Raw genomic sequence first — 17,693 nt, forward strand, 5'->3', positions numbered from 1 at the left:
ACTGAGCCACCCCCACAGGGGAATGACCAAAGATAAAGACCTTTTTTCTGTTATACAATATTCAAAACAAGTAAACATTCTTGGAGCTTGGAAGCAATTTGTTATTATCTTATGATATTTACTGCACATCAATTTTCCCTTATCTTAGAGATTCTCAGAAATGGAAACATGTTCTTGGCAGTTGGACGCAGTAACATTTCCTTTCATTAACTCTCTTTAAGCATAGTCCATTGAGTTGAAGTGACCGAGGAAGGAATATGCTCGTTTCCTGTTATTCCCCTAACTGCATTCCTTCCCCAAATTATTTTAGCACATCCACAAACAGAATATGAAAATATGACCATACATGGAAAAGATGAGTATTGAGAAACATAATCATTGTTGAGGATGAAAAACGTGTAAAACTGTTGTTGGTCAAAAATATATTGCTCAAGGATAATGCTACATTTAAATCAAAGTCATGCTTTCAAATATCTGTTAAATTCAAATCAAAAGAGTTTATTGTTAGTGGTTCTTTGTGTGAGTCAGTAAAGTTTGAGATATGGATTGAATCTTGCTTTATTTTGTGTATATTCTGTGATATTGGGGGTAAGATGAATTCCTATGTGTTGTATATTTTCTGATGATTCAGTTAATTGTAGAGCTGTGGTCTTTTTGAGCAATAACTAATCTTTTTTTTTCATCCTTACTGTTGTTTTAGATGAAGACAAGGAAGACTTATCTCCATATGAACCTGTTGCACCCAACTGGCACCCCGACACAAGCCGTTTGGCTTCCATCTCTTCAGGTATCACAACACTGATCTTAACAAAATGATGAATTTATAATAATGCCCAGATTTAAAATTTCTTAGGGGATTTTGATTTCCGATTTTTTTTCAGCGTTAACATGCCAGGTTTGTTGATTATGATTTTGATTATGATTATGATGATGGCATATGGCAACAAAAATCTACTTTTCTTTAACCCAAAATATTATTTTTTACATTAAAATAATTTACTAAACTAAACTAAACAGCTCCTGAAATGCCATAAGTTGCAGGATTTTCTCTTACTTAAACAACTGAAAACTGTACTATTGGAGTTTCTGTACACCCATCATTACCTAACAAAAGCAGTGTATATGCAATAGATATGTACAACAAAACTAATGTCAGCTACATTCACAGTTACATCATTTTCCAGTATGTTTCTAACTTCACCAGGCACACAATTCTTCTGTATTTACTCGTTTCTATAATTTTCCTTTTCCTTTTATTTGATCCTTGATCCTTTGCTCATACCGAGGCTGCTAGCTTCTGGCTGACTCTGAGCGCTGGATAGCTTTAGCCACTTTTCCTTTGTTAGCGTCTTTAAAATGTCCATTCTAGATCAGGTTGATTTAAGTCTTTTTAGGTTTGTTGTTACAAATGTTTTACTGGTGGTCTCTTCATAGTTTACTTGCTCACAAGTATTTGTTAGTGTAGGTGTGCATGTTGTACATGCAAGAAAGAGACTGGCTCATAACTGGACATACATGAGCCACCTGTCCTGGCTGAGAATGCAGAACACTGAATGATTGTGGTTCCTGATTGGTGTCTAATAATAATAATACTGGAAATGTTAGGTTAATAGCTGTTCTGGAGAGAATGCAATATAAGTTTAATAGGGCCTAAAAAATGTGCAGTGGGCTACTCGTTCCTCATTGGCCATCTACCAGTTATCTGTCCTTGCCTTTGGATAAATTGGGTGCTTGTTGTTTAAGCTGTCCAGCATACAGTGGTTTTTTTGGCTGTGTGTGCTAAAGTATACACTTTCAGTGCACCACCCCACAGCTATTGATTGTGCGTTCAGTTTGATTTCCTCTTTGGTTTACTAATTAAACAGCCTGGCCCTCAACAGAAGAGCTTTAGCTTCTCTAATGCACTAGTTACTATGGCCACTCTATCAGTAATCAGTGCAGATCTTAAAAGACACCGATATAATAATAAATGCATTGCAGAGAAGCATGCATTAGTATAGATGTTACTTGACACAAAAGGATTTCTGTTTAATGCTGGAGCTATAGGCTACACTCACTTGAAAATTCAGTCATATTCTTTCATTCAGTTCTGACAGAAATTTCCAGATTATGTTCCTTTTCGGGGTTTTTTTCTTTTTAGCCAAAAGCTATCTACAAACACTGAAGACTGCACATTTTCCTTTTCTCTTTGCTGATGTATCTTCCTTTGTTTTATAACTGGGAGGTACAAGAAAGACACGCTTTTTGCATAATCCCCTTAGCTTTAAATCAGTAGTGCCTTACTTGTTTTTGAAAATAGGTTTGTTTGATATATTGAAAAAGCGAGACCAGAATATATAAAAGTGCTGGCTTTGATTAGTTTGGAGTTTTTAGAGATGATAGAAAACTGCCTTCCCTGTTTTAAGTACATTCATAAAATTCTGAAAATGCATACTTCTGCCAAGGCTGCACAAATCTCAAAATTTGTTACTTTAATAGTAGAAAATGTGACTGAAACATGCACACATGTTTATGGTTATATGAAGTCATCCTGATTTATTATTGGTTTTAGTTTGGCTTTAGATTAAAAAAAATGAAATCAAGCTCATGACAGTTGAATTATGATATTTTCAGTTTATGTTGTTCTTGCACCTCCTATAGGCAAAATACCATTAAATATTAATTTCATCTATATAGCACACATTCACAACAGCAAGGTTGAGATGTTGCAATATTATACAAAGCTACCCAACAATTCTGTGCGAGTTCGTTGAAGAATGTTGCAAAACAAAATAATAACACTTGTCAGACTGGTGGGATCAATAATGGGAGATCGGAATCAGTTAAACATCAAAAAGTATACTAGTAATGCTGCAAGCCTTTGCTCAGGCTTGGCTTCACTTTCTGATGTAAAAAACGTTAGAAAATTAAAGCTAAAAAGGTAATCATATTTATGATATCATAATGACAATAAAAAACTATGTCGATATGAGAGTCAAGAGTCAATCAATTACATGCAAAGAGTAATGCCATTTTGGTTCAAATTTAGTAATTAGAGTTTAAAAAGGGGAGGGTGTGAATAAGGGGTCTTTGCTTGTCTTTAGGTCACAACAGCATTAAATTTCACTAATCATGGTATGAAGTACAGAATAACTGAGAAGGGGGTATAACTTAAGAGGGAAATGGAATTTAAAAATACAAAGTGCTAGAACAACTCTAAAAAGTATGTCTATCACTATAGCAGGAATTAAATTCTGGATCAGTCTAACAGAAGAAATTAAAGAAAGTAACAACATAAACCAGTTTAAAATGAAATATAAAAAACACATTTTTAACAAATATAAGAATGAAGAAAACAGGGTTAACCCAGGGCGGTAATGTTGTTCGTAATAGTGTTTTAGTTTGTTTGTCTCATAATTTGTGAATCTGCAAACGTTACCACTTTATTTGTTTTGTTTATTTGTTTGTTTGTTTTGTTTTGTCCTTGCTTTACTTTTGCTTCATATGTTGTTTGTTTAACCCTTTAAGACCTACCATAGAACCAAGTTCGCCAGAGCTTATATTATATTTTTACATGCTGTGGAGCCATTTTTGGGAGCATTTCAAGTTGCTATACATCAATACAACCATTATAGCCCAAACTTTAATAATATGTCTGCATTAGGTGCATAGTAATTACATAAATTGCAAAAAAGTGCAATAAACTACAAAAAAATTGAAAATCGTTTTTGTTTTTTAACATATATTTCTAGTTAGAGAAATTTAAGAGGCTTATCCCTCAAAACTGTAAATACAAAAAAGTTACACAAACTAGTTTCCCACCACAGGAAATTTATTTTGAGTGTCTTCATAGTTTTATTTTTGAAATACACCAATTTTTATATACTGCAGGAAAAACGAAAATAAATATTATAGTGCAAATTTGCAAAATAACAGCATATGCATCAAAATAAACTATTTCCAGCAGTGCAATATGAGTCCTAAGCATCCCAGAAACGACACAGAAAGTCATAAACTCAAACATAACTTTTTAAAACACATAACAAGTAAAACACAAGCTCATAAGGGCCCGATCGTAAAAAAACTACATTTCCGCAAAATGACGTCACTTCCGGTTTCGGGCAGGTCATGCGGTCATGTGATAGTTCGCGCTGATGGACGTAGGAAGTGCTACAAACAGCTGATGGATCGGCGAAGCGTGTTTCTGGAATATCATGTTTTTGTTGCTGCAAGTGATTTTTATGCAGTTTTTGCAAAGCTATATGTGGAAGGAAACTGTGACCTAGGACAAGCTGATGGCATAAGATGTAAGTACAACTCCTCCAGTTTCATATGCAAAAAAAATTATTGTGCTAGCTTAAGTGGTTGCAGAGCTACCGGGATTTAAAAATAGTTACGCAAAACAGAGCGTGCCCGCTCCGATCGGCTGTAAAGGGTTAATTGAAGGCTAAAAGAAAATTATATCAATGAGAGGTAAGATTTGAGGAGGTAGGGACTAATAAGTGTTTACTTACAAACAAAAGAATGGAATGACATTTTGTAATGATTGTGAAGCCACATGCTTAAAATAAAATTGAACTGAACTGAACTTGAAAAATACCGCAAAGGAAAAAGTAACTGAAGAAAATTGCCATTAAAAAATGAAGTTTTAAATCACTGTAGTGCGTGTGTGTGTGTGCGTGTGTGTGTGTGTGTGTGTGTGTGTGTGTGTGTGTGTGTGTGTGTGTGTGTGTGTATGAAATACTATTCGGTTGAGTGATAATTAATGGAACTGCGTGTCAATTCCATTAATTAGCTTTTTGATTTACTTCCTCACTCATCCCACTGTTTGTCATTTTCCTCTTTATCATTACAAGGTACTTAATTTTGTTTACTTAAACATCATTCATTTAAAAACTGCCGACATGAGGAATCTGATTGTGGTGTGAGTCTGTTAAAGCATGTGAATGTTTTTCATAAAAACATAAATAAGATATAAATAGAATATCAACATCCAGCATCAGCATAAACATGTGCTCTGTGAATGGGGTCAGCCTACTGGCTGACGCTACACATAGCTGTTACATGATGCTTTGCTTGAAGTCAAATGAAACTCAGAGTTTTGTTTGCTAAATAAAATAACTTTGTTTACCAAATGTTTATCATATCTAGTTCATTGTTCAAGCAAGAGGAGCCAAATATAAAAGCACGTAGACTGAAGAAAATGTTCAATTTTAATGAAAAATATAAATATATATAAAAAATTTGGAGGAATTACCTGAAAAGAGACATGCAGGGTGCATGCATACAAATTGGGAGATACACACAGGGAATCATAAAAGAGAAAAGAGAAAAACACAAAGAGGGTGAAAAAAAAAACCAGGCTCATGGCCATCACATTTCTGCCATCTTCCTAGTTGTTTAATATTCATGGTTCTGTTTTAATTAGCTTTATTATTATAATTTAGAAACCCACAATATTTGTTTGAGTCTATAATAATAACCAAGAAATCTGCCTCTGTGTTCATGTTTTTTGATTCAAGCTCAAAGAGTACACAGTGTTGTCATTCAAGTCATGTAGACTCATTACTAATTCAGAATCAGAATCAGAATACTTTATTGATCCCTGGGGGAAATTATTTTTTGTTACAGTGCTCCATTTTAAACCAACATTAAGACAAGACAGACAATACGCTAACTAAGAATAGTACAATATATACATATATATACATACATACATACATAAGTCACTTATAAATAAATAGTTGGAAAAGAAACATGTGTAGCTGTAGCAGCAAACAGTGTGTTAAGTGGATGCGTTGTACAGGGAGATGGCCACAGGCAGGAATGATTTCCTGTGTCGTTCAGTGGTGCTTTTCGGTAATCTCAGTCTCTCACTGAACGAGCTCCTGTGACTGACCAACATGTCATGGAGTGGGTGGGAGGTGTTATCCAACATTGTCTTTATCTTGGACAGCATCCGCCTCTCCGACACCACCTTGAGGGAGTCCAGCTCCATCCCCACAACATTGCTGGCCTTACGGATCAGTTTATTAAGTCTCTTGGCATCTGCGACCCTCAGCCTGCTCCCCCAGCATGCAACAGCATAGAGGATCGCACTGGCCACAACAGACTCATAGAAAATCCTCAGCATTTTCTGGCAGATGTTGAAGGACCTCAGTCGCCTCAAAAAATAGAGACGACTCTGGCCCTTCCTGTAAAGTGCTGTGGTGTTTTTAGCCCAGTCCAGTTTATTGTCAATGTGTACTCCAAGGTATTTATAGTCCTCCACAATGTCAACACTGACCCCCTGGATTGAAACAGGGGTCAAGTGTTTCCTGGTCTTCCTGAAGTCCACGATCAGTTCCTTGGTCTTTGCCACGTTGAGCTGCAGATGATTCTGCTCACACCACGTGACAAAGGAGTCGACCACAGCCCGGTACTCTGTCTCATCATCCCTGCTGATGCATCCAACCACCGCAGAGTCATCAGAAAACTTCTGAAGATGGCAGGTCTCTGTGCAGTGGCTGAAGTCTGTGGTGTAGAGGGTGAAGAGGAAGGGGGAGAGGACAGTCCCCTGTGGTGCCCCTGTGTTGCTAATCACCTTGTCAGACACACACTGTGGGAGACGTACATATTGTGGTCTTCCTGTCAGGTAATCAACAATCCAGGACACCAGAGAAGCATCCACCTGCATCGCTGCTAACTTATCACCCAGGAGGGTCGGCCTGATGGTGTTGAAAGCACTGGAAAAGTCAAAAAACATGACCCTCACAGTGCTCGCCGGCTGGTCCAGATGGGTGTAGACACGATTGAGCAGGTAGATGATGGCGTCCTCTGTTCCGAGACGAGGCTGATAAGCGAACTGAAGGGGATCCAGATGTGGTCTTACTATGGGTCGCAGCTGGTCCAGGATGAGCCTTTCCAGGGTCTTCATGATGTGGGAGGTCAGTGCCACGGGCCTGTAATCCTGGGGGCCACTGGGACGAGGCGTCTTTGGTACAGGGACGAGGCATGATGTCTTCCACATCACCGGGACCCTCTGCAGACTCAGACTCAGCATAAACAGTTTATGAAAGACTCCACACAGCTGGGGGGCACAGGTCTTGAGGACAAGGGGACTCACTCCGTCTGGTCCAGCAGACTTGCCTGAGTGAAGTCTCCTCATTTGCATCTCAACCTGGTATTGAGTGAAGGTGATGGGTGGGGGAGGGGTGTCAGGACTCTCACAGGAGGCAACATGTGAAGAGAGAGGCTGGCACAGTGGTGTGGCTCTGGATTCCAGGCTGACTGCAGGTGAGGTTGTGGGGGTGGGAGCAGACACTGTGGTGTCGAATCTATTGAAAAACAGATTCAACTCGTCGGCTCTATTCTCACCTCCCTCAGCTCCCCTGCTGTTGGTTGGCCTGAATCCAGTGATGGTCTTCATGCCCCTCCACACCTCTCTCATGCTGTTCTGCTGGAGTTTCCACTCCAGCTTCCTCCTGTAATTGTCCTTAGCCTCTCTGATCTTGTCCTTTAGTAACACCTGGACCTTCCTCACCTCCTCTTTGTTGCCCCCTCTGAAAGCCCTCTTCTTGTTGTTGAGGAGGGCTTTGATGTCCTTAGTCACCCACGGCTTGTTATTTGGGTAACAATGAACAGTCTGAGCTGGAACAATGGAGTCGGTGCAGAAAGTTATGTAGCCTGTGATACACTCAGTAAGCCCATTGATGTCCTCGGCGTGAGGCTCACAGAGTGTTTCCCAGTCGGTCACCTCGAAACAGCCCTGTAGTTCCGCTATTGCCTCCTCTGACCACCTCCTAACAGTCCTGGTGGTCACAGGTTCCCTCCTCACAATTGGCACATAGCGGGGGGTGAGGTGAATCAGGTTATGATCTGACCTACCAAGTGGGGGGAGGGAGGAGGAGCTGTATGCATCCTTGACGTTAGCATACAGTAAGTCTAAAGTTTTCTCTCCCCTGGTGGGACAGTCCACATATTGTTTGAATGTTGGTAGTGTATTGTCCAGTGATACATGGTTGAAGTCACCCGAGATCACAATAAAGGCACTCGGGTGCTGAGTCTGTAGCCGAGCTATGGCAGAGTGGATAGTGTCACATGCAGCTGTGGGGTTAGCAGAGGGGGGTACATAAACAGCCACCAAGATGACGTGAGAGAATTCCCTGGGTAAATAATACGGCCTGAGTCCAACAGCACACAGTTCAGTGTCCGGGCAACAAATCCTTTCTTTGATTGTTATGTTGGCAGGGTTACACCACCGGTTGTTAACTAAAACAGCAAGCCCACCTCCTTTACGCTTACCGCTAGCGATGCTGTCCCTGTCCGCCCGAACAGTGTGGAAGCCTTCCACGGAAGCATTCTCATCGGGAATGACCTGGTGCAGCCATGATTCGGTGAAACACATCAGGCTACACTCTCGGTATTCCCTCTGACTCCGTACCAGTGCTGAGAGCTCGTCGATTTTAATTGCCAACGACCAATTGCCAATTGCCAATTGTGATGTTAACCACAGTTGGAAGTAGAAATAACCAATCTCAGCTCACACCATGAAAACAGTGTGACTTTAATACATATATAAATTATTATTAGCTTGAGAATTTCCCAGTTTAAACAACTTTATTGTCACTTATGGCTAATTAATAATAATATTGTACAATTAAATATACATTGATTCGTTTTTAATTATGTCTTCTAACTAACTGATGAATTCTCATAAATGTAAAATTATTTCACTAGTGAGGAATGACTGCTGGTCTGTGGAAGCCATGATGTTGCCCTGCGATCTTGAATACAGTGGGGAAGATAGACATTGTTGTTCCACCTAATCGTGATTCATGTAAGTAGCTAGAGAAGATGGTACAAATTTCAATTTGTGTATGGACTTCAGATTTAGGATACGAAGGATCCTACCTATATTTTTTTAATCTTGGAAGGGGGTCCAAAAATACAAAAAAAGACAGCAGGTGAGGGAACTGACTGGAGTTAGTAAATAAAATCTTATCCTCTTCTTTTTTCCTCACTTAAAGCCTCATTTCCTGAACTGAATTCAGGGCTGTAATACTCAAAAACTTTTATAAACAGACTTATTTATTCCCAATATTATGACAATTACTTATTTTTGAGCAAATTAGACATTCGATCCTCACATCTGCCAGACTGCTGACAACAAGCTAGCTAAACAAACAACTGGTTATAAGCTCACATTATTCCAGCTAATGTTAGGCTCAGATATCCTAAAAATCTTATAAATAGTATGATCACATTCTCACATTGTATGAGAAAGTGTCAGAGTCCAACAATGTTAGTGCAACTTCAAAGAAAGTTTTACTAATGTCGGCTAACAGAGGCTAACAGCAGCTAACAGGGGAAAGAACAGCAGCACTTACCTATAGAAAAGTTCAAGATATCCTTAACAAATCACCTCAGTGTCACTGTTAGTGGACAAAAGTGAGATTCACTGACTCACTGACTCGTATTGGACTACTTCCACAAAGTTTTACAGCCTCGAGAGCAAATTGGCATAGACTCATATTGACAGCTGAGGTAAACTGCAGACTGACAGCCTCACTGCAGATGAACAACAGCCAGAGTTATCTGTCCTACAGCAGCTACCGTAGCAAGGATTATGCACCTGAATTGAGGGTAAAAAAACTCTCATTTGACGGGTCTGCAAACCACTGACATCTAGTGGAGAGATTTTCCCGTAATGTACTTTTAAGAGTGATAACTTGTTGTGAGCTAATTCTTTTTTGTCAAAAACATAATAAAACACACAAGGTTACAAAAAAATGAATGAATAAAGAAAGAAAGAAAGAAAAGTTAACAGCTTAGAAGTCCAACTCCCTTCCTGAAAGAAAATACAGTACAATGCACCTAGACATATTAAGATACAACAGGGACTCATTACTCTATCCATTTTGCTTCAGCTGTTTCCTCTACTCGCTTCAAGGTGAAATATTGGATTTGCTCTCGAAAATCTGTTTAGCCGCAAGCTTTCCTCATTATTTATCATTTCTGAGGGCAGGGTAATTGATTGTGGCACTGACATAAAACCACAGGCAAACAGATAAGTAATTACACACTTCTTTTATGGAAATACTTCTCCCTTTGATTGCTAAACCAAACAAAAGTATTCATAATCATGTCTATAAATGTTCAACTATATAGAGACTTTGGGAATATATGATATCTGGTTAGGATTGTTCTCAGATGAGAACAGGGAAATCTACACCCTCCAAGAGGAAAGGTAGAAAATTGAAAAATAATCTCTGCTATTTTAAAAGTTTTTGTGTGGAAGGGAGATAAGGGACATAAGTGGTGCTAGAATAAAAGAAGAATTCTGTACTACTATATGCACTCACACTGAATTAAAATGAAACAGAACATATGGAGACTGTTTCTGCATTGCCCCGAGTGATACCTGGAAAACTATTTCACACAAGCTGCTCCTTTTAATGGGACTGTGTAGTCATAGCCTGATTTTGCATATCTTTGAATGCACATGCAGTTTGCTTGCATTGTACACACAGAGACAAAAAAGACAAAGAGCAAATAGCAAATTTAATCCTGTGGGATCTGTCCTTTGAAATAAGGTCAGTGACTATACTTTTGCGTGTCCATATTTCTTTTTCAGCAACAGTGATGACAATGTACTCGAGTATGGTTTCATCAGAAACACAGAGATGAATTGTGCTCTTCTTGCCCTGGCTTTGCTGGCACTGTGCACCTGCATCAGCAATGTTTCATCACCTTAGTGCTCAGCACAGTTGCATCTCGGGCTGAATAAAGTGTCCTTGTCAACACCAGTCTCTTTGCTGTGATGGCAGTATGGTGGCATTTACTAAATCCTCCTTTCCTCCGCTGCCATGCACCTTTCATCACAAAAGAGGGATGGTGATTATAGGTTAGTACTAATTTGTAACGTGACAGGCTATAAGCATGCCTCATCACAAAAAAGCATATTTTGACTTTGACAGTTTTTGCTGATACTTTAAGGTGGACATAATTATTGCGATGTCACATATCATGTACTGGAGCCCCCTCGAACAAAAGATGGTTGTCAGTCACAAGGTAGGGCAGCCAAGATGAAGCTTACCCTGCACGTTGTATTCAGAAAGACAACTGAGACCATAAACTCATCATGAAATCTTTATCTTTATCGCCAAGGGCGATCGTGGCTCAAAAGTTGGCAGTTTGTCTTGTAATCAGAAGGTTGCCGGTTCCAGCCCCGGCTCCAACAGTCTCAGCCGTTGTGTCCTTGGGCAAGACACTTCACCCGTTGCCTATTGGTGCACCCCAGGGCAGCTGTGGCTACAACGTAGCTTGCTATCACCAGCGTGTGAATGGGTGGATGATTGAACGTAGTGTAAAGCGCTTTGGGGTCCTTAGGGACTAAGTAAAGCATTATACAAATACAGGCCATTTACCATTTGAGGTTATAGATCAAGTGGGCAGAGGGGTAATTTTCCTGTAGACAACCATACAACTTAACTTCTTTGCAACCAGAGCAGTCTCCCCCTGGTGGGCATTTCTTAGACTACAGGCTTAAGTCACTTTGATGTTGGCTTTTGGCTGACAGTAAGCTTATTGTAAAAAATTATAGTGGGGGAAAAAAGACAGTATAGTGATCAAATTAATTAAAAATAATGCTTTTTAAATGTGCCAATGAGGAAATTAGGTTAGCAATAAAGTTCTTCCTTGACCTTATCACTGCTTTAAAGGTACATCTAGTTATATTTAATGTGACACAGCATAGCTTGGCATAGTTTAACTTTCCTCATCCAGCTGATACAAACATGCTCCCTGTCACATCCATCAAGTTCAGTGTCAGATAGATTTTGGTGCAGAGACCAGGTCTGGCTCCTGCAGTCTGGTTTCTGTCACAAGGTATGATACCTCCCCCCTGCACACCTGTCCACATTAAGCTTAAACAGTCAGGTTATTGGCAGATATTTTTCACTCCTATGACTAATGACACAGGCAATGCTGTCAGTTCAGGGCAGAGGTTGTGGTTACCTCATGAAGGAGATGATATATTGAAAGGGAGCCAGGTTTGTATAGGGGAGCAGTGGAAGTGTTCCTTTGTGGAGCAGGAAAGCTATGGAAAGTATTTTCCTTCGGGAGTGCTTTCGGCAGCTTCAGTGAATGCAGTATGGCCAGCATTCAAGTCTGGTGATGCTAAACTTGTATTCTTAACCTGCTTAGTTGGTAGAAACTCATAGTTGTGAAAATGTGTGAAAATTTGCAAAAAATAAAATAATTATCCGAGCAAAATGCTTTAAAGAGAAGTTAAAGAAGGAATATAAGTCCCCTACAGACATGCACTCTTCTGATGATTAATTTTCTATTAATCATCAAAAATTTCCTGCTTGATGTGGATGAATGTGCTTTTCTGGAAAAGGTTACACCACCTTAGCAACCCAGTATCGTGGGAAACCGTGTAATAGACACGCTGGTCTACCGGGTCCATTTCACGCTTTGCATCTCCAAAACGTGAAATGGACAGGCTTGCAGAAGTTGCATTACTATATGCCAAATTTGCATTACCAGCAGGGGGAGATAATATATTTAAAGCCGCAAAGTCGGTAGTGAGCAAAAAAAACTCATATTAAGTACATTCCAGTGTCCTTAATTGTCAGAATCGATTAAGGTATATACATATACATTTACATGTATATGTATATACATGTAAATGTGTTAATAATTTCTGTTTAAACACTTTAAACACCGTGATTATTTTCATGCTGAAATAAAATATCTCCCTCTTCAGATTACTGTAACTTACTACAAATTCTGCATTTCTGAGGAAGCTGAGTAATCTTGTCCCAGTCATGTCTGATACGGGATTTAAGCTGTTCAACAGTTCTGGGTTGTTCTTTGTTGATGACAGAGATGCTGGCCTTTGAACTGAATGCTGATAACAACCTGGATCCTTTTACTTTGTAGTCTGGAGGAAAGTGTCCATGTTTTCCAAAAACAATTTTCACTTTTGGTTTTGTCTGGCCACCAAACCGCATCTCCCCAGTTCATTTTAAATGAGCCAAAAGAAGACAGCAGTGTTTCTGGATCATGTTCACATGTGGCCTCTTCTTTGCATGAAAGAGCTTTAACCTGCCTTTGTGGACAGCACAGTGAACTGTGTTCACAGACAGTAATTTCTGGAAGTGTTTCAGAGCCCAGGAAGTGATTTCCATGACAAAATGTACTTGTTTTTAATCCAGTGCTGTCCAAGGGCTCATGGACATCTAGTACTGATATCTGGCCTTCTCGTAGGGCAGATGTGTCTCCAGATTCTCTGAATCATTTGATGCTATTATGTCCTGTTAATGGTGAGATATTCAAAGTCCAGCTCAGTGAACCTTGGCTGATCTTTACTTCTGAGAAACTTTGCCTCTCTCAAACTCAATCATGCTACCGACCTGTTTCCAATTAACCTAATTGGCTGATAAATCTTGCTTCAGCTGTTTCATTTTTGTACAACTTACTTTTACAAGCCTTTTATTCTGCCCTCAGCTTTTTTAAATGTGTCACTATCATCAAATTTAAAATGGCCAAGATTTTTATAGAAATACAAACATTTCTGAGTTTAAACATTTGATATATTTTCTATGTTACATTGTGTTTAAAATATGTGTTTATGAGCTTTTTAATTCATTGCATTCTGTTTTTCTTTACATTTTACAGTGACCCTGTGCACAGTGACCCTGTCACCTTTAGTATACCAGAAGGATGCATGATGAATGCATTAATAGCTAACTGGGCATGTCTCTCCTGCCATTGTTTTTGAAAATTCCCCCAAACCTAAGTTTCTCAAATTACAGCCCACAGTGGCCCTTTTTATTGACGTTATAACAATAAGAGAATTCACTTTCATGCATCCACAGTTCATGTCAAACTGTGACAGACGCGTTTGTATTAAATTTCATCTCTTTTGTCATTTGACATGTAACACTGAAAAATATGGCCGCTTTTAGGAAATGTTAACAGCCCAGTCAATAATGGTTAAACAGTTCTTTTTTTAATTATACTGCTGATAGAAGCAGTCAATTCCTCTGAAAAGACACATTTTCTAATTGAAAATCAAAATCTAACTTAAAGTTAGATGTACATTTTTGGCTTCATAAACTGGCACACCTTGCCCTAAATACTAATCTCACGGGAAGAAAGCATTTGCTATTAGACACCCAAATTTGCTTCTGTGAGAAAAAAAAAATCATAAGTATTGATATTTTTTTAACAGGAGCTGTAGTTAGTTTTTAGCTTCCAGCTGTTAACAGAAGTCTTTTTCGAGAGTGAGACAGCTGGGTGCATTCACACATTGTGGCACAAGAGCTGTAACACCATTAATTACTTCCTTAGTAATAAGAAGAATTTTTTTCTCAGAAACTGCATGGATTGGGATTTAAAAGTAACTGACAATGTGAACATCACTTCAGACAGGTGAGCTGGCATGCAAACCTCCAGTTTATAAGCTACAGTATCATAATTATAGTTTGATCTGTCAGTATGTGTCACACGATTCAGTGTCAGATTTTACGCATTGCGCAGAATATGATGCAAGTGTTGTAGCTCGTTCCTTCACTGTGGTCGGTGTGTCTGAATTAAGCTGTGAAGGACATTGAAGTAAGCATGAACCTCTGAATGACAGAATGTCCTCACTTTGCCAGCAATGATAGGGCTCTCAAAAGCCCTTTTGAGATATATCATCGTACCATAAGTTATGCAACATAATATATATTTCAGCTAATATTTAGAGTGGCTGAACAAGTCATTAGGCATGAGAGAAAGTGATTAATCAGTTGCAGTTCTGTTTTCTATGGCAGCATCTGAGCTGAAAACAATTTCTGTGACAGAAAAAAAAGCTTGTGCTACAAAATTAAAGGATGTATAAAGGATGCACTTCACAGATGCTATCAGGTCAACAACAACAAAAAGACTGAGTAAATATGCAAGATGTGTAATAACAATATTGTTTAAGCACAATCATCTGCATAATAAACTAGTCATTATTCATCTTACACCTGCTCTGATTTTTTTGCTCATCTGCTCTAAATCTGACTTGAGACAGATTTAGTTTAGCACATCATGAGCAAATCAGTCAATGCTTTACACTTTTCAAACTTTTAATTTGAAGTCATAAATTGCCTTACTTGTAAAACATATTAACCGCATGATCTTTAGTAGAAAGCTTGGACACAAAGGTACATCGGGACTTACATGCACATAAACAGCAGTATGTGCATGCAGTGGGGTTTTTTTGTCCCTAGAAGGATCTTCATCATCAAATGATAGGGGAAGCTAAGTGAGTCTTACCCTGAGGAAATCTGTTGATAATCAGTTTTCCATCCAAATCCAATCCTCTTTGGGTCTCTAAGAGTTGAGTCCTAAGTAATAAGAAATGCATACTTTCCCTGTTCTAATCAAATTCTGCTTAGCACCACGGGGAATCTAGCAAATCAAAGAAAGAGGGGGGCAACAGGAAGACACTTTTTTATTTGTTTATCAACCCACACTTACCAGTAACAGACAAACAAATGCTCCAGCAAGTTCTGCTAGTTCAGAGTTGGAATCTGCTTCTGCCGATATAACTGTTTTAAGGACACTTACTGTACCTTTCAACCTGCTGATCACTATGCTGATTAAAGCTGCAACAGATAACGTTTTCTTTCCTATACCAATACAGGCTCTGTACATTGAACCAGAGTTGTGATCCATAACCTCTGTTTTCTCAGTTACAACTCCAAAGACCTGTCCTCAGATCAATAAGACACCAGGTGCGAAGGTGGGAGAGAGAATCTCCTCTCCAAAGCCCAGATGAATGGCGTATCACACACAGGATGCAAAGATATCATTGACCGTAACTGTTAATATGCTCCTTGTGAAATATATTCTGCTCTCAGTGACTCGGTGGTGAGTTAATTAACTTATTAGGAACAGAGGGTAGCAGCGAATCCTGCACTGAGAGGTTCCTGCAGGAATTAAGTTTAACATCCCTTAGTTAGACCTTGTAACTCTCTGCACTAAGCCTCTCACCTCTCGGCTCCGTGGGCCTACCATCCAATTAAATCCAGAAAGCTGTTTCTACAGCTGAGAAAAAGGGAACGGGGCAACAGTCCTGCTCAGCATGCTGTTGAAATGTTTGACATTTTCACATTGTCCTCATACACCCTATAACAATTACTATTAGATAGACAAACACTAAGTAATGGTGGGTGAGGTGGGGGGTGTTAGAATGTATCTTTGCATGTGTTTGTTAGTGAAAGATTCGTTTTGTGCACGCTTGCTGTTGTGCCTCCATGCATATATATTACTTTGTTTATATGCTTCATTATTCTGTGTGGATTTTCTAATCAGTTCACCCTCAGTCCAGCCAGAGCTTGTCTCTCTCTGGGTCAGTAATGAGAGTTGTTGCAGGCACACTTATCAGATGCCCTTTTTAATAGTCAGCGTTTTATTAACAAGTCAGAAATAAATAACAGTAAACAGCAATGTTTCAGTTTGTTAGTAAGTTTTGTTATTGCCTCCTTGTGTGCTGGTAATGACGAGACAAGAAGATTCTTGATACAATATTGGCCAGGCTGACCTAAATACACTTTTGTTAGACTTGAACAAATTCTGCATCAGAGCCAGTGAAGACTACAGGAGGTAGACTCAAGCGTTTTCATACTAGGAAACGTCACTTGAAGGCAACAGAAACATCTCAAGTATTTAGAAGTGTGTTTGCCATGATTTAGAGATCCTTTGGATATCACTTTCCCACCTCCACTCACACACATTTATTCTCACATAAAGGTAGGTAATCCTGCTTCTATGTGATTATACAAGATCTCCTCTTTTTAGCAATTTCTCCATGATACCTGGGGACATTCAGCTGATCCGTAAGAATGATGACATCTACACGTTTAACTTGGCTAAAAGGGCTTAGGGAGATGATGTTGTAGATTTGGTGCACCATCTTCCTCCATATAGAAAACCCCACTGCGACATGGAGAATAGAACTAATGACTGATGAGCCCTTTGACACAGAAATGCTTGACATGCTCCTCGGGGTCCAGACTAAAGACTTCCCTAACAAGCTCTCGCGCGCTCACCCAGGGCTGTATTAAATCCAAACTGTGGCACCTTTCCTAATTACTGAGAACATACCCAGAGCCAAGAGCTTCTTGCTAACCTGGGCTGAACTTCCCTCTGCAGCGTAGTGTCCCTTGAGTATAGGATGATATATGAAATGCAGAATTCAAATTAGGCTGACGGAGAGCAATTACTGGGGAAAGAAGATCGCTTCCTCTTTGGGGAAGAAGTATCAAAATCGTGATACTGATTACACGAATGTTTTATCCACTTCCTTGCATTTATACAAGCTCTGTCCACTTCTTGTTCTCTCTCTCTTTTTATTATGCCCCTTTTTTCTTTATTTCTCACTGAACCAAAGGTCTTAAGTAATTTTGTTTCTCTCCATCTGTCTTCCTGTAGATGTCTCCTATCGCACATTTTATCCCCCTGCATCCTTCTCTTTAGTCTTTTCCTTATCTTTCCTTCTTTGCCCGCATGTGCTATACGTGCAGAAAGAATAGATGGTTGTTTCCACCACATTGCCATCAGTGGAGCCTTGTTTATGATGCCCACAGTGTAGAGATCCTTATTAAAAGCCCATTAACAGTCAAACAGCAAGATCGCAAAGTAACGACAGCGCTTTGAGAGTTTTTGACAGCAAACCGGAGCACGACGTCTGA

The 17,693-nt window shown here is 39.3% G+C and overlaps 1 protein-coding gene across 3 annotated transcripts in view; it reads left to right on the forward strand.

The window, feature by feature from the left end:
* Positions 1 to 17,693, forward strand: part of LOC308404955 (GDNF family receptor alpha-2-like) — a 71,388-nt gene that overhangs the window by 16,431 nt on the left and 37,264 nt on the right. For 2 of the 3 annotated variants that reach the window (XM_080895281.1, XM_080895282.1), the window contains exon 3: positions 701 to 787. In XM_080895281.1, the coding sequence (XP_080751407.1) occupies positions 701 to 787 (87 nt within the window). Of the gene's footprint in view, positions 1 to 700; positions 788 to 3,715; positions 4,287 to 17,693 lie in introns of those variants that run through there. The other variant, XM_080895283.1, reaches the window with a different exon arrangement.

This window comes from Rhamphochromis sp. 'chilingali', assembly GCF_963969265.1.
Source record: "Rhamphochromis sp. 'chilingali' genome assembly, chromosome: 10".
NCBI classification, from domain to species: domain Eukaryota; kingdom Metazoa; phylum Chordata; class Actinopteri; order Cichliformes; family Cichlidae; genus Rhamphochromis; species Rhamphochromis sp. 'chilingali'.